Source organism: Oncorhynchus keta, chromosome 11, assembly GCF_023373465.1.
Source record: "Oncorhynchus keta strain PuntledgeMale-10-30-2019 chromosome 11, Oket_V2, whole genome shotgun sequence".
NCBI lineage: Eukaryota > Metazoa > Chordata > Actinopteri > Salmoniformes > Salmonidae > Oncorhynchus > Oncorhynchus keta.
The window spans coordinates 46223825-46241964 of NC_068431.1; the positions used below are offsets into that span (position 1 = coordinate 46223825).

The 18140-nt window shown below is 41.0% G+C and overlaps 1 protein-coding gene and 1 pseudogene across 3 annotated transcripts; one reads left to right on the forward strand and one right to left on the reverse strand.

Annotated features, from left to right (window-relative positions):
* The first annotated feature begins 604 nt into the window (after positions 1-604).
* LOC118390757 (protein RD3-like) lies at positions 605-3200 on the forward strand. Of its 3 annotated transcripts, none has more exons than XM_035781470.2 (3): positions 605-793; positions 1640-1933; positions 2053-3200. In XM_035781470.2, the coding sequence occupies exons 2-3, from the start codon at positions 1839-1841 to the stop codon at positions 2414-2416; spliced, it is 459 nt and encodes a 152-aa protein (XP_035637363.1). In that variant the 5' UTR covers positions 605-793; positions 1640-1838; the 3' UTR covers positions 2417-3200. The 3 variants fall into 3 exon arrangements, with proteins under 3 accessions (XP_035637363.1, XP_052313511.1, XP_052313512.1); XM_052457551.1 differs by having other exon boundaries at positions 1732-1933; XM_052457552.1 differs by lacking the exon at positions 1640-1933.
* Positions 3201-6306: 3106 nt separating this feature from the next.
* LOC118390758 (syntaxin-5-like) lies at positions 6307-14011 on the reverse strand (annotated as a pseudogene).
* Positions 14012-18140: the final 4129 nt, after the last annotated feature.

Below are 18140 nucleotides of genomic sequence, written 5' to 3' on the forward strand. Positions count from 1 at the left end.
TTTAAAAATTGCCTTGTTTAGAAGGCATGCAAAGGCAGATTGAGTTTTTGCACATGCACACATCACAGAGCAGGCGTTCCCCAACAGAAATATGCTAATTAATTCTAGAAGGCACCAATAGGATCTCGCTAGTTCGTTCTTGGCTCTGCCCACCTCCTTGAATGTTCTGCCCACTACGGATCATGTGTTCATATTTTAAACTACAGGCTGTGGTCTATCTTGGTTTAGTTATAAAAATCTTTCATATTATTTAAAGGCAGCTTAGTAAAAAAGGAACAACAGAGTAACTGCAACGTTGGTTGGTAGACTCTTTGTTAATGAAGTAGCCTGTGATAATGTGGTTACAATTATAAACTCAGACTTCATTTCACCATTTCTATCAAATGAAGCTTGCCAATAGCAAACATCTATTCAGTATCAACTACATTTCCGAATGTTTTTTCTCAAACTACTCCAATCAGTCCAGTGTTCAGTGCATGGCCTAATGGAATTGTGGCTGAACTGAGCTCTGTTGTTATCAGTGCACATTTACCAGTTAATCAAGGTTTGACGGGGTCCAGCATGCCAGTCAACCTGCTGTCTGGCAATCAAAGGAATGTCTGGTGTGATTGGTGGAGGCGCGGGGGGCTGGGCACAGTAGCTTCTGTAATATGACCATGCTGTTTATTGTTCTGCCTCTTTACGGCCTGAAAAAGTGAGCGTCGGAAATCAGTAGCCTGTGTGAGAATAAACAGTTTAATTTCGAGAACTCAATCCTCTGTTCTGGACATTCTTTCATGTATTACTTACTTAGGTAAGTATTTTTATTCACAGTAATTATTTCTGTAAAACCGTAATTGGATTGAAGTAGTCACAGAAAGAAGTGCATCCCCATATGAGAGATGTAGTACTCAGGAGGATATATTGTTTGGTAGTGACAGCAGTCAGAGCCTATGTAGTAATCATCTGGCTTCAACCATATGCACCTACTGTTTTGGCTACTTTAACATTCATTCTTTCTACTCTAAAATCCCCCTAATAAATAGACTGGAGATAGCGACTGTGATTCTGCTCAGATGGCAGCATTTATTCCCAATCTAAATCAAGGCACGTTAACCTGTCACTGGCTGGGGAAATGCTGGTCCAATCAATAAGGGTCTGACATATTAATATTATTCATTATTAATTAGCAGATTAGAATTTAGACATCCGCCTTTCTACTCACTTGGCACAGAACTATTACAGGGCAAAATAATGTACATTGTCTCCCATTGGCTCTTTCATTGTTATTATTAGATTCCTAATTATTCATGATGTATTATATTCATTGGATATTTTTAAGATGAGAACTCTCACTTTAATTGACACTGTAGTGGTTTTTCAACAGCAAGGCTCAGATAAACATGGCAGTTGTGATTGCTTATAAAAGTTTTTCTGTATAAATGTCGAAATAAACTCTTTATACCCCCATATGATACACTTCCTAACTGAAAACATAATGTGTGTATAATTAATTGGTTAATAGAGAGTGATCCCAAATATCACCTTCATTTGTATCCCCTGTAGCTTTAGAATCACAGCAAAGTTGGTTCCTGTTTCAAATGTCTTTGTCCATGTTTGCCTGGGCTAAAAACCCCACTAATGATTGGTCGACGTACAGTGCCTCCCACAATGCAGGTGATGGCTGCATGGTGCAGTTGGTGAGAAGCAACTGCAGCGTGACCTTTGATCACATGCTTTTTGTCAAATCAGTCGACATGCAGTCTCAAGTCGGACAAAGGTTCTACCCATAACGCAACACACTGAAAGGCGATGGTCACCAATGATGGTCACCGACTTGACAATACTGATCCGCTCGAATGCGCCCATACACTCTCACCCCTGGGGAACTAATGGAGCTCCAGGATGTTTGTGCCAAAATCCCTTCCTGCAAGTGTGGCCCTGTCAAACTGAGGTAGCAGGAGGTTCTAAACAGTCCTGACAGACAATGTCAGTTCAAGTCATCACAGCCATGAACTATCAAACTCACCATTCTCTCTCTTTTTCTCCATACATAATCTTTGTCATGTCTAGGACAAGGAAGCTGGTGACAGAGTTGGAACCGAAGGTGGGCGAGCTGTCTCGTATCTTTCACTTAGTGCTGTGTGACTGCCTGGACAAGGCAGAGGGAGACAAGGACATGAGAGTTAGGGGCCGCCCGCTGAAGTCTGAAACGCAGCAGGTCCTCTCCTCCATCACCTTCCAGATCTGCATCAACCCCATGTGGAGCAGGACAGCAGGTCAGGGGAACACAGGACAGGAAGGGTGGTCCAAAGATGAGGAGGAGAGAGAAGAGGCAGCCTTAGAAGTCAACAGGAGGTCTAGGAGCATGCCTGAGAAACCTGGACTCAGGGGTAGACATAACATAGTAAAGGTAAATCTGGTTCCCTCCAATTAGTTTGATATGTTAATGTTTCACATTGGTATGTATTAATTTGTGGATGTCCATCATCCATTTTGTATGATTTGTTACAAATTACATTTTGCATGATATGTTAAGAATTGCAATTCGTACAATATGTTGCACATTTTCAGAACGTATGAGATCTTACGAATTCCAATTTGTTGTGGTTAACATTATGGTAAAAGGGTTAATGTTATGGAAGGGTTAGCTAATATGCTATGTACTGTAGTTGAAAAGTAGCTTAAAAAAAAGAGGTAAGTTGCAAAGTTGGTAATGAACTAAAATGCTAAAGTTGTGGGATTGGGATTCGAACACGAACCTTTCAGTTGCTAGATGTTCTCGTTATATGCCCTACCAAACACACTATTTGAGTTTCTTTTTTAACCATACCAAACATAACATATCATACTAATTTGAGTGTTCCGAGGTTTACATTTACTATGTTACGTCTAGTTTATGAGACCAGGCTGGCCTGAGATATGTCCTGTGGAGATGGGCGAAAGCTAGGGAGGGACAGATGGAGAAATATCAGGAGAGAAGACAAGTCGTCAAACTGGGCAAACCTCATTATCAGAGCAACAAGACAAATTTCACTCAACTTATAATAGTGCCAATATACAAGTTACATATTCTGTTTCCTAATGGAAGATTTCATTATTCTGAAATAGATGCCTATGTAAATAAATCAGAAATGTAAATAAACTATTCAGCTTCCAAAGGATGCAAACAAAGTGTTTCTGACTAATTTAGAATGAACCCTAAACCTGATCACGCTAAACCTACTGCCAAAATAAAGGAAACACCAACATAGTGTCTTAATAGGGTGTTGGGCCACAACGAGCCAGAACAGCTTCAACACACTTTGGTACTCCCTGATGAAGGCCAATGCAGCCGAAACGCGTCGGATTTAAAAATTTTGTTTCTATTGAACATGCCATACAAATAAAGGCATTTGAATTAATTATATGAAGAGTGCCTTGGTCCTCCTCACTTTTTGATGACCAATTCACCCCTTTTACCAAAGAGCACCTTCTGTCTACCAAAATGTACTACTGTGTACCTTAGTAGCGCCTCCCTTGCTCCTCTTGCACCTTGGCATGGATTCAAATGTCTGGAACTTTATTGGAGGGATGTGACACCATTTTTCCATGAGAAATTCCACAATTTTCTGTCTTTATTGATGGTATCGGAAAACGCTGCTCCAGAATCTCCCATAAGTGTTCAATTGGGGTGAGATCTGGTGACTTAGATGGCCATGGCATATGGTTTACATAGTTTTATGCTCATCAAACCATTCAGTGACCACTTGTGCCCTGTGGATGGAGGTATTGTTATCCTATGGGTCATAGCCATAGTAGCCAGAATAATGACCTGCCCAGCATTTTTATACATGACCCTAAGCATGATGAGATGTTAACTGCTTAATTAACTCAGGAATCAAACCTGTCTGGAAACACCTGCTTTCAAAATACTTTGTATCCATAATTTAATCAAGTGTTTCCATTATTATGGCAGTTACCATTGACAATGAAAAAAACAACTTTAAAATAGTTACTTTTCATTTTCACTTTTACATTACTCATTATTTGCAACAAAGGCATCAGACAAAATACAGAACTGAGGGGCATCAATAACATTTGCTATGATCTACAATACTTCCTCCAAGATGTCCAAAGACAGAGCAAATGGGTAAAACAGTAACTGAAAAGTGGTACAATGAGTGCAGGCTAAATACATTGGGTGGGAAAAATCCAGAAAATTTCCATTACAATATTACTTGGCTCCAGAATTTGAGCTAAGCAGATGAGTTTGTATATTAGATTTTTTTTTCTTCCAGTGTCTTTCTGAGTCATTGCCTTGAACAAAAAGGACTCTAGAGCAGTGCAGGCTGGTGGGAGGCTATAGGAGGACGGCTCATTGTAATGTCTGGAATGGAATATGGTTTCCATATGTTTGATACTGGTCCATTTTTTCCTATTCCATTACAATGAGCCCGTCCTCCTATAGCTCCACCCACCAGCATCCTCTGCTCTGTAGACATAACAAATGAGAATTTCAACAATTAATTTAATTTGACAGATACCAAGATTTAAAAACATTAATGTGATAGTTTGTTTACATTATCTATAAATAATGTATATTTTTTTCTCTTCAAGAGATGTGGGGGGGATGACACGGTCTGTAAAACATCACTCATCAGGTGTTATGTGCAGACCATGATTTAACATACTTTAAATAACCGGTAGAGCTGCAACGGTCATGGAATTTTGGATGATGTTATTGGTCAGCCAAATGACCGAGGTCACCGTTCAAAATGTTTTTTTTTGTGTGGTTTTTTTAAAGACACATTTTATCCTCTCCTAACTGCATGTTCTGCACATACAGGATCTGACTAGAGAAATACTGGCAATGCTTCACTTACACAGTACATTCATTTATCTCAGGTCAACCACATCAAGATGACTGTCATGATGGATGTCCTTTCATGTGCATGATAGCATTGTGCAACACAACACATGTACAGTTTAAGTTATGTGTTGCCAAAACATTTCCCATCAGCTTTTCTAACCATCAAAGAAGAGAAGTGCATTCACAGCCCTAAACTCCTAGAGGAGGTATTACTATCTGGACCTCTGGCAGTCTCTATGGGGGTGCCACAGGGTTCAATTCTCAGGCAGACTCTTTTCTCTGTATATATCAATGATGTTGCTCTTGCTGCTGGTGATTCTCTGATCCATCTCTACGCAGACGACACCATTCTGTATACATCTGGCCCTTCTTTGGACACTGTGCTAACAAACCTCCAAATGAGCTTCAATGCCATACAACACTCCTTCCGAGGCCTCCAACTGCTTTTAAATGCAAGTAAAACTAAGTGCATGCTCTTCAACCGATTGCTGCCCGCAGCCGCCCGCCCGCCCGACATGCATCACTACTCTGGACGGTTCTGACTTAGAATATGTGGACAACTACAAATACCTGGGTGTCTGGTTAGACTGTAAACTCTCCTTCCAGACTCACATTAAATCTAGAATTGGCTTCCTATTTCTCAACAAAGCCTCTTTTACTCATGCTGCCAAACTGACTATCCTACCGATCCTTGACTTCGGCAATGTCATTTACAAAATAGCCTAAAACACTCTACTCAGCAAACTGGATGTAGTCTATCACAGTGCAATCTGTTTTGTCACCAAAGCCCCATATACTACCCACCACTGCGACCTGTATGCTCTCGTGGGCTGGCCCACACTACATATTCGTCGCCAAACCCACTGGCTCCAGGTCATCTATAAGTCTTTGCTAGGTAAAGCACCGCCTAAACTCACTGGTCACCATAGCAACACCCACCCGTAGCACACGCTCCAGAAGGTAGATTTCACTGGTCATCCCCAAAGCCAGTCACCTTTCCTTCCAGTTCTCTGCTGCCAATGACTGGAACAAATTGCAAAAAAATCACTGAAGCTGGAGTCTTATATCTCCCTCTCTAACTTTAAGCATCAGCTGTCAGAGCAGCTTACCGATCACTGTACCTGTACACAGCCAATCTGTAAATAGCACACCCAACTACCTCATCCCCATATTGTTATTTATCCTCTTGCTCTTTTGCACCCCAGAATCTCAACTTGCACATTATCATCTGCACATCTATCACTTCAGAGTTGATGCTAAATTGTAATTATTTTGCCTCTTATGGCCTTACCTCCCTACTCTTCTACATTTGCACACACTGTACATAGATTTTTCTATTGTGTTATTGACTGTACATTTCTTTGTATGTAACTCTGTGTTGTTTTTGTCGCACTGCTTTGCTTTATCTTGGCCAGGTCGCAGTTGTAAATGAGAACGTGTTCTCAACTGGCCTACCTGGTTAAAAAAAGGTGAAATAAAAATTAAATGTTTATTTTGATTTGAAAACAAAAAGAAAGTTAATCCAACTGCAATAATCTTCTATCCTGCCATCATCATCATCATCATCCATTTACTCCATACAATGGAGGATAATAATATTTTTCATCTCCTTTCTACCTCCCATACAGCTATTATTAACACAACTGCATCCTGACACATATAGAATTGTTTGTTAGTAGTGGTCTTTTCTTTAAAATCACAAGAGAAAGTCTGAAAAACAAAGGAGAAACAAAGAGGGAACACACCACCCATCCAGCTACTCCTCTGTTCCCCACACATCCTCTCTATTTCCTCCCCACTCTACTCTCCTCCAGCACAATTCCTCCCTTTCTCATCCTCCTTCCTATCATTCTTAGCCAAGTGCCTCCTGGTCCTCAGGCAAAGAAGACCACAAAGACGATGAAGAATACTATGAGGATGAGGAAGATTTTGACCATGAGCCAGCGGTTGGATGAGACAGATTGAAAGTACACGAGGATCTCTGAATGTGCCATATCTACGTTGAGCTGGCTGTCCTTCACGTGGGCATCAATTCTGCAGGAAAGAGGATGGGAAAAGGGGAGGACAATGAGTGTCAGAGGTTCCACTAGCCCGCTTACCACTGCACGCCCCGTCTGATCACAGTTAAGATATGTAATCTCAACAAAACACTGGAACAACTATGTCATATCAGGGACAAAGCATCTCTACCAGCAGCTTGATAATCTCTGTGTATCTTTCCATTAATCTCTCACCTATGCACAGTCTCCTCCTCCTCCTTTTCACCATGTGGGCCCGCTACTGGAATATAGAGCCCAGCTCTACAATGGTGCTCTCTATGTTCTGCGTGGTGTCTGCACGCCTCTGGATGTACAAGTCCTGTACAACACATGCCACAAGAGTTAGACCACTTAGCATGAATGCCAATTATTTAGCAACAACCAGTATTATTGATTTACACATGAATCCAGAAACAAGTCCATAAAAGCGTTTGCATTTAAAGTGGACAGTGTGTCAAGCTTTAAATGTAATTGTTATTATTGTCACCATCCCTTTAACGCCACATAGTCAAGAGGAGCTGAGGTAATACCTGTTCATTGATGAGCTGCAGCTGTTGACTGGCGCGGAATTCCATATCTACAGAGACCTCACCTGTCTTTTTACAGTCGTCCTGCATTAACAATGAGTTACCTACAAGAGAGAGTAGTTAGTCAGGCTGTACTGTTTCCTGTTGTTTTGTACATTAGAGCTGATACGAGTTTTCCCTCACTGAAGTTGCTGGCGTGGAGATGGGAGGAGGATGCTGGAGCTTGAGAAAACTGATCTCTTCTAGTTTTCTGCTCTTTGAGGTTCTACAAAGGGAAAAGAGTGTGGGGGCGAGAAGAAAATCAATGTTTAAACCGTTTATGAACCAACAAATATACTGTGGGGTCCAAAAGTATTGACATCCTTGATAAAACAGCAAGCTGTTTAACAACTAATGTGTTTCCTCAAAAAGGAAGGGGTTTTCATTTCAACGTCAAAACCACCACTTGTGTACGTGGGCAAAGAGCTTTATTTTCATGTCATATGACCAAAGCACCGGTTCCAATCCATGTGCCAGTGCCGTTTAGCAAACTCCAGGCGTTGTTAGATGACATGAAAATGGAGCTCTTTGGCCATGTACACCAGTGGTGGGTTTGGCGTTTAAATGAGAATACATGAGCAGAAAATAACCCAATATCTACTGTGAGATATGATGGGGGATCTTTGATGTTATGGGGCTATTTTATTTCCACTGGTCCTGGGCCCTTTGTTAAGGTCAACGACATCATGAACTTTACAGAGTATTAGGACATTTTAGCCAAAAACATGGTTGCCTCTGTTGGGAGGCTGAAACTTGGCTGCAAGTGGATCTTCCAGCAAGACAATAACCCCAAGCACACATCAAAATCTACATTTTGCAATGGCCATCTCAGTCTACGGACTTGAAACCCAATGAAAACCTGTGGTTTGAACTGAAGAGGGCAGTCCATAAGTACAGACGAATGAGATCAAGGATCTGGACAGATTGTGTATGTAGGAATGGTCTAAGATGCCTCCCAATGTGTTCTCCAATATCATAAAAACATTTAAGAAAAAGTATCAGTGCCATTATCCTCGCAAGGTGAGGTATTGAAATGTATTGAAAGGTATTGAAAACAGGGGTGTCAATCATTTTGACCCTTTCCTTTTTGAGATAAAAATGATTACTTCTTTCTCTAAGCAATTGTATTAGTTTAAAATAATATATTGTCCCTTCTTTTTTTTGTTTTGCATACAAAATACAGGTAAAAAAAACTAAACTAAACTCCAACATAGTGTCTTAATAGGGTGTTGGGCCACCTCGAGCCAGAACAGCTCCATGCACTCAGGCATAAATCCTACAAGTATCTGGAACTCTATGGGAGGGAAGCACCATAAATTCCATAATTTGGTGTTTTGTGATTGTGTTGTAAAATGCTGTCTCAGGCATTGTACCAGAATCTCCCACAAGTGTTTAATTGGGTTGAGACCTGGCTACGGAGAAGACTACGGAATATGGTGTACATTGTTTTCATGCTCAGCAAACCATTCAGTGACCACTCATGCCCTGTGGATGGGTCATTTTCATTCTATGGGGGCATAGCCATAGTAGTCAAAATAATGGCCTGCCCAGCATTATTATACACGACTCTAAGCATGATGGGATGTTAATTGCTTAATGAACACCTATGTGTTTCCTTTATTTTGGCAGTTACCTGTAGCTCAGTATTTTATACAGTCATTTTCGCTGATCATTCTCAAGGGTGTAAATAATTTCATACCCCACTGTAAATGGAACAAAAACATTGAAACTAGTCTGGTCAAAAGATTTACTGTGAAAAGAGGTGTGTGTCAGCATGCCTTACCTCAGTCCTGACCTCCAGCACGGACTTAAAGTCGTTTGACTTTGATGCCAGTTTTGACTAGAACAGAAAAAGGCTGTTATAAAATGAACGCAACATGTAAAAGTCTACATTGGATAAAACCAGTGGCCTATCAGAATGCCAGAGCATGGAAGTTACCTGGAGGGAGACAACGATGGTGTTGGAATGTGTCTGTAGATGTTTGCCATTCTGACTTTGTCTGGAGCACACAAGGCCCTGCAGCTGTGCTATCTGTTTATTCAAACGGTTTATGTCCTGTACAAAGAAAACAAAAATAGACAGTTTACTTTTACATCTCAAAAGGCATCTAATAAAGTGTGCCTGAAGTGTGCGTGAATAGCATTCTGTAAATACAGTGCCTTCGGAAAGTATTCAGACCCCTTGATTTTTTCCTACATTTTGTTACGTTACAGCCTTATTCTAAAATGGATTAAATGTTAAAAAGATCCTCATCAATCTACACACAATACCCAATAATGACAAAGCAAAAATAGGTTTTTCGAAATGTAACCAAATGTACTGAAAATAAAAACAGAAACACCTTATTTACATAAGTATTCAGTACCTTTGCTATGAGGCTCGAAATTGAGATCAGGTGCATTCTGTTTCCGTCCTTGAGATGTTTATACACAACTTGATTGGAGTCCACATGTGGTAAATTCAATTGATTGGACAAGAATTGGAAAGGCACAAACCTGTCTATATAAGGTCTCACAGTTTACAGTGCACGTCAGAGCAAAAACCAAGCCGTGAGGTCGAAGGAATTGTCCATAGAACTTCGAGACAGGATTGTGTCGAGCACAGATCTGGGGAAGAGTACCAAAAAATGTCTGCAGCATTGAAGGTACCCAAGAACACAGTGGCCTCCATCATTATTAAATGGAAGAAGTTTGGAAACACCAAGACTCTTCCTATAGCCCGGCGAAACTGAACAATTGTGGGAGAAAGGCCTTGGTCAGGGAGGTGACCAAGAACCCGATGGTCACTCTGACAGAGTTCCTCTGTGGAGAAGGGCGAGCCAGAAGGACAACCATCTCTGCAGCTCTCCACCAATCAGGCCTTTACGGTAGAGTGGCCAGACAGAAGTCACTCCTCAGTAAAACACATGACAGGCAGCTTGGAGTGTGCCAAAAGGCACCTAAAGGACTCTCAGACCATGAGAAACAAGATTCTCTGATGAAACCAAGATTGAACTCTTTGGCATGAATGCCAAGCGTCACGTCTGGAGGAAACCTGGCACCATCCCTACCGTGAAGCATGGTGGTGGCAGCATCATGCTGTGGGAATGTTTTTCAACAGCAGGAACTGGCAGACTAGTCAGGATTGATGGGAAAGATGAACGGAGCAAAGTACAGAGAGATCCTTGATGAAAACCTGCTCCAAAGCACTCAGAACCTCAGACTGGGGGCGAAGTTTCACCTCGCAACAGGATGACGACCCTAAGCACACAGCCAAGACAAAACAGGAGTGGATTCGGGACAAGTCTCTGAATGTCCTTGAGTGGTCCAGCCAGAGCCCGGACTTGAACCCGATCGAACATCTCTGGAGAGACCTGAAAATAGCTGTGCAGCGACACTCCCCATCAAACCTGACAGAGCTTGAGAGGATCTGCAGAGAAGAATGGGAGAAACTCTCCAAATACAGGTGTGCCAAGCTTGTAGTGTCATACCCAAGAAGACTCGAGGATGTAATCGCTGCCAAAGGTGCTTCATCAAAGTACTGAGTAAAGGGTCTTAATACTTATGTAAATGTGATAAAGTTTTTTTTATTTATAATACATTTGCAAAAATGTCAACCTGTTTTTGCATTGTCATTATGGGTTATCGTGTGTAGATTGATGAGAGAAAAAAAAACAATTAAATACATTTTAGAATAAGGCTGTAACGTAACAAAATGTGGAAAAAGGGAAGGGGTCTGAATACTTTTTGAATGCACTGTTTAAACACTGTAGCATAACATTGCATAATGACGGAATCTAATAGAGGCCTATGTCTCTCCTCACCTGTTTAACGATGTAGGTTAACTCCTCAATCTCCACAGCTTTGTCATCAAAGAGGGATTTCCTTTTGGCAAATAGGAAAGATAAGAATTAGTAAGTTACATAACCTTTACCATATTGTGGAAACTAATCACATACATTTTTTTTATCTGAGATTGCTTCCTTACATATTGTGAGTTTTTCTAGTTTGGCAAAAGTGTTACTCCAATCCTCCTAAACATAAATAAACAAACAGTTAAGTAGGCTATATGGATACTGACAGAGGGGTATATAAAAATATGCATCTGTTCTCATAATTAATTAGTGTTTATAACACAGTGTAATGCTACTAACTTTGCCATGAGGGTAAAGTCACTGTGTTGTCTGAAATGGAGTGGACCCCATCCTGGAGAAAAAGGAACCTCAATCAACATTGATCAGTGAAATTAAACTGGGTGGTATGCAATTGCAAAGTACATCCACACCCATTGTAGGGAAGCTAGAGAATGTTTTGATTCTCGACATTCGATAGTAGTTCCGAACATACATACAGTCGTGGACAAAAGTTTTAAGAATGACACATTAATTTTCACAAAGTCTGCTGCCTGTTATGAAGAGTGATCAGATGAATTGCAATGTCCCTCTTTGCCATGCAAATGTACTGAATCCCGGAAAAACATTTCCACTGCATTTCAGCCCTGCCACAAAAGGACCAGCTGACATCATGTCAGTGATTCTCTCGTTAACACAGGTGTGAGTGTTCACGAGGACAAGGCTGGAGATCACTTGGTCATGCTGATTGAGTTTGAATAACAGACTGGATGCTTCTAAAGGAGGGTGGTGCTTAGAATCATTGTTCTTCATTCGTCAACCATGGTTACCTGCAAGGAAACACGTGCTGTCATCATTGCTTTGCACAAAAAGGGCTTCACAGGCAAGGATATTGCTGCCAGTAAGATTGCACCTAAATCAACCATTTATCGGATCATCAAGAACTTCAAGGAGAGCGGTTCAATTGATGGGAAGGCTTCAGGGCGCCCAAGAAAGTCCAGCAAGCACCAGGACTGTCTCCTAAAGTTGATTCAGCTGCGGGATCGGGGCACCACCAGTACAGAGATGGCTCTGGAATGGCAGCAGGCAGGTGTGAGTGCATCTGCATGCACAGTGAGGCGAAGACTTTTGGAGGATGGCCTGGTGTCAAGAAGGGCAGCAAAGAAGCCACTTCTCTCCAGGAAAAACATCAGGGACAGACTGATATTCTGCAAAAGGTATAGGGATTGGACTGCTGAGGACTGGGGTAAAGTCATTTTCTCTGATGAATTCCCTTTCCGATTGTTTGGGGCATCCGGAAAAAAGCTTGTCCGGAGAAGACAAGGTCAGCGCTACCATCAGTCCTGTGTCATGCCAACAGTAAAGCATCCTGAGACCATTCATGTGTGGGGTTGCTTTTCAGCCAAGGGAGTGGGCTCACTCACAATTTTGCCTAAGAACACAGCCATGAATAAAGAATGGTACCAACACATCCTTTGAGAGCAACTTCTCCCAACCATCCAGGAACAGTTTGGTGACGAACAATGTCTTTTCCAGCATGATAAAGCACCTTGTCATAAGGCAAAAGTGATAACTAAGTGGCTAGGGGAACAAAACATCGATATTTTGGGGCATTGCCAGGAAACTCCCCAGACCTTAATCCCATTGAGAACTTGTGGTCAATCCTCAAGAGGTAGATGGACAAACAAAAACACAAAAATTCTGACAAACTCCAAGCATTGATTATGCAAGAATGGGCTGCCATCATGTGGCCCAGAAGTTAAATGACAGTATGCCAGGGCGGATTGAAGAAGTCTTGAAAAAGAAGGGTCAACACTGCAAATATTGACTCTTTGCATCAACTTCATGTAATTGTCAATAAAAGCCTTTGACACTTATGAAATGCTTGTAATTATACTTCAGTATTCCATAGTAACATCTGACAAAAATATCTAAAGACACTGAAGTAGCAAACTTTGTGAAAATTAATATTTGTGTCATTCTCAAAACCTTTGGCCACGACTGTACATGGCCTTTCTATGTTGCTCACCTGTCTCCCCTGTAGTGACCTGCAGACAAACTGGAACTCATTGGTGCGGTCCCTGCCAGACATGTTGCTTATGTCCACCATGGGTCAGGTGGAGGTGGACTAGGCGCTGTGAGTTGTGGGTCCTGTGGCTGGATCAGCAGTGACTGGGTCTGGGCAAGCCCTAGGTACACCCCTTCCTGGCTGTTCCTAGGACCGTGGCAACGACGTGTATTCATGGATGCTCAGATACATCACCTTTTGGAGAAAACAGAGTCCCACTTCAGACAGCAGTACATCACTCGGGCCGAACTCCCTGCCATCCAGAACCTCTATAAAAGGCAGGGTCAGAGGAAGGGACTAAAAATTGTCAATGACTCCAGCCACCCAAGTTATAGACTGTTCTATCTGCTACCTCACAGCAAGCGGTACCGGAGCGCCAAGTCTGTGACCAAAAGGCTCCTGAACAGCTTCTACCCACAAGCCATTAGGCTGCTGAACAGTTAATCAAATGGCTACCGGGACTATTTACATTGACCACCTTTATTATTTATTTTAATTGTTTTGCACTGACTCTCTTTGTAATGGGTCTATGCACACCCACTAGACTCTACCCAAACCCTCACACATACTAAACTGACTCCAACACACACTGCTGGTGCCACTGTTTATTATATATCCTGACTGCCTACTCACTTTTACCCCTAGCCATAGATACATACTGTATTACCGCAACTTCCTTGTACCCCTGAACATTGACTCTGCACTGGTAGTCTTTGTATATAGCCTCATTGTTTTGTGTTATCATTTCCTTATTTATTTAGCAAATATGTCTTCATTTGTAACTCTACACTGTTATAAATGGGCATGTGAGTAAGCATTTCACTGTACTTCAAGTCAACATTTGTAGTATTTGATGCATGTGATCGATACAATTTTATTTTGGTTTGATTCACCTGACTCCAGTAAGAATTGTGTTAAATGTTTCCATCAAAAAGACTTGTAGAACCAAGATGACAAGTACATCAAACTGTCCCAGGAAGCATTGCATCTGAAATGAGACAGTAGCTGCTAGCTAGGCAGTCAACAAGTTGACCATTTCACTTGTGCTGTTGAGGATAGGATAAAGCCACCCCGAACAACTATATCCAGACACTCAGCAAATAAATATAAATGAATGTTCTTCTTTAAGAACGTTCTATATTTGAGTGTTACAATCAATACATGATAGACTAGTGTACAACAGTGTTTCCAAACCCTGGTCCCTCCCAATAGTACACATTTTTATTGTAACCCTGGACAAGCACACCTGATTCAACTTGTCAACTAATCACCAAGCCCTCAATGAGTTGAATGAGGTGTGTTTGTCAAGGGCTACAACAAAACTGTGTACTGTTGGGTGTACTCAAGGACCTGGGTTGGGCAACACTGGTCTGTCTACAAGACTATTCTTGAAGAGTGACTTTGCTTACTAAGAGATAAAAGAACAGAGTAGTCAATGGAAAAGTGAGAACCAATGTGTGAGGTAAGTGACCATTAGGTAAAACAGTTTAAGGCCCCCACCAAATCGTGATTCCCAGAATAAGGATACAGTTCTGTTACATAATGTGCCTGACATGCAAATAGGTTGAATGTCCCATAGCTTTATGCCAATCTTTAGGGTCAGGGTTATTAACCAAGTCAACCAAGAACCTGCTGGTAAAAATAAGTCTAAAAAGATCAACAAAGCGCAGTAATGCAAAATAGAACAATCCAATGATGTTGATTGACCTAATACTAGTTGAGGTACTAGCGGTCTATCCATTGAAGGCAGAACACACTAACGCTTGTTAGTTAATATAATGATTGGGGGCGTCAGGTAGCCTAGAGTGTTGGGCCAGTAAACTAAAAATTGCTAGATTAAATCCCCGCGCTGACAAGGTAAAAATCTGTCTTTCTACCCCTGAACAAGGCAGTTAACCCACTGTTCCCAGGCTGTCATTGTAAATAAGAATGTGTTCTTAACTGATGACCTAGTTAAATAAATGAGTTGACCTAACAGTAACCGTCGAATTATGGTCAGAAGAAGCTACTTTATTCGTTAACTTTAGCTGGCTAGTTAGGTACCTCATTACACACAGCCGGGCGGCTAATATTAACAGAATCCACAAACTATAATCTAAGACCAACGGCATCAATATTCATAAATGTTATTTTCTCCTAGATGTATCTAGCTAACAAAATATGGAATGGCTCTGTGTGGGTGGTGAGTGAATGGCAATATTCTCAAAACAAACCTGCTGCTCGTTCGCATTCTGGTTACCAAAACTGAATTAGCCTAGCTAGCTACTACTAGGTTAGGTAATAATATAACGTTAGCTACTGTAGTAGTTAGCGTTACAGTAAAAACATTGGCACCACAAAAACAGTCTGGATACATAACTAAGCATGTGTTATAAGGGTATCTTTTCGACCCATGGTGAGGTTTCAATACCAACAATATTTTACCGGTAAGTATATGGCTCGCTACTTATTTATCATTTTTATTTGATCACTCCACCAAATACAGTATAATACGAAGATAGGCTAAAACTGCTTATCAAATATAATACCGCGTTCAAAACTAATGGTAACTAGGACATCTCCGACTTCAGTGCGTTCAAAACAAAACCGACTGGGAAAATCGATTTGAACCGTCATCCAACTCGGAATTCCAACTCAGGAAATCTTATCTTTAAAATTTTTTTTTTTTTATTATTGTTTTTTTATATTTTTTAAATTGTTTTTTATTAACAACAAATCAATACATAAAGCACATGAGGGAACACAAGCATACATAGATTACAAACAATGGACAATCGAGCTAGGGGGTACAATATAACATTACAATTACACAAGGACCTTAAGGGACATGCATATACTTACAATTCTAACAGCTTTTTTGTTAGTAGAGCATTTAACCGTCTTAAAATACAGTTCAATTTCTTTTTGTAGGATACGAAAATGTGGTTCTGTTTGTAAATTTACATTTGTGTATATGAAATTTGGCCAAAAGAATAATGAAATTAATTACATAAAAATGATTCCGCTTATTTCTATTGTATATAAAGAATCCAAACAGTACATCTCTCCACAATAGTGTAAAATCTTCATAAATGTGTTCAATTATAAACCTACTGATGTCTTGCCAGTTTTCTTACATGCATACAATGCCAAAAAAGATGCACAACTGTTTCTGGGTGGTCATTACAAAAGGAGCAATTTGAGTTGATGTTTTCCTTAAACACTCAGGAACTCTATCTAGAGCTCCGATCTGAAGATCACTGATGTCATGATTTTACCTCGTATCTTTCCGAGTACCCAGTTGTTTTGAAGGCGGCATTTTACCACAGATGGCACAATGAGACAGATATTTCACCGGATGTATAAATATGAAGCATCCGCTTGGCGTTCCCACTCACTATCAAATATTGTAGTGAGAGGAAGTTCAGTGGTTGGCAGTGGGGGAAGATGGAACGAGATGGATTTTGGCAGACATTCTGCACATTTGCTCATCGAGGAAACATTCTCTGAATACTGTTCTGTTTTTAAAACTAAAATATGTTATTAACAGAGTGGACTAGTTTTTTTTTATTTTTTAAATCGCGTAGTTTAGAAAGATTGCAAAGGCGAAGATTGGAGTGCGTATGCATTACCCGAGTAAGCGTTCAGAAACATGCAAATACTTGCTAGAATATGCCAATGGGCTCTTGCTAGCTCGTGTTTGGCTCTGCCAACCTCCTTGCTTGTTCTGCCCACTGTGACTAATTTGTTCCCATTGGAAACGACAGGCTAAAGTTTGTCTAGGATTAGTTATAAAAATATGTCATTACTAAGGCTATGGGTTCATCATCTATACCCAGAGTTCAGCGTCAGGTCGACTTTATTACATTACAGGGTATGGAAACCCAGTAGGACCAATTCCGACCCGTCCATTCATGCATGGTTTCTGTAGAGCCCAAACACAGTGCAGAGAATAGTCATGTGAACTCAGCCTAAATATATACAAGGGATCAAATAATCTGTTCTGGATATTTTTTCACATTGTCAAATGGTGGATCTAACCAGGACAGTGCAAGCAAGAACAAGTCTATGACTGCAAATGGTGCACATGTAAAGTGTTGGTTTCATGAGCTGAAATAAAATATCCCAGAAATGTTCCATATGCAGAAGCTTATTTCTCTCATTTTTAGCACAAATGTGTACATCCCGGTTTGTGAGCATTTCTCCATTGCCAAAATAATACATCCACCTGACAGGTGTGGCATATCTAGAAGCTGATTAAACAGCACACTCATTACACAGGTGCACCTTGTGCTGGGGACAATAAAGGCCACTAAAATATGCAGTTGTCACAACAATGTCACAGATGTCATGTTGAGCGAGCATGGAATTGGCATGCTGACTGCAGGAAGGTCTACCAGAATCATTTCCAGAGAATTGAATGTTATTTCCTCTACCATAAGCCGCCTGGAACAGGACAGCGGAGTCAATCACCACCTTCCGGAGACACCTGAAACCCCACCTCTTTAAGGAATACCTAGGATAGGATAAAGTAATCCTTCTCACCCCCCCCCCCCTTAAAAGATTTAGATGCACTATTGTAAAGTGGCTGTTCCACTGGATGTCATAAGGTGAATGCACCAATTTGTAAGTCGCTCTGGATAAGAGCGTCTGCTAAATGACTTAAATGTAATGTAATGCCTGCAACGTTATTTTAGAGGCGTGCATATTCACCAGACATGTCATCCATTGAGCATGTTCGGGATGCTCTGGATTGACGTGTAGGACAGCGTGTTCCAGGTCCTAAACAATTTCCAGCAACTTCACACAGCCATTGAAGGAGTGGGA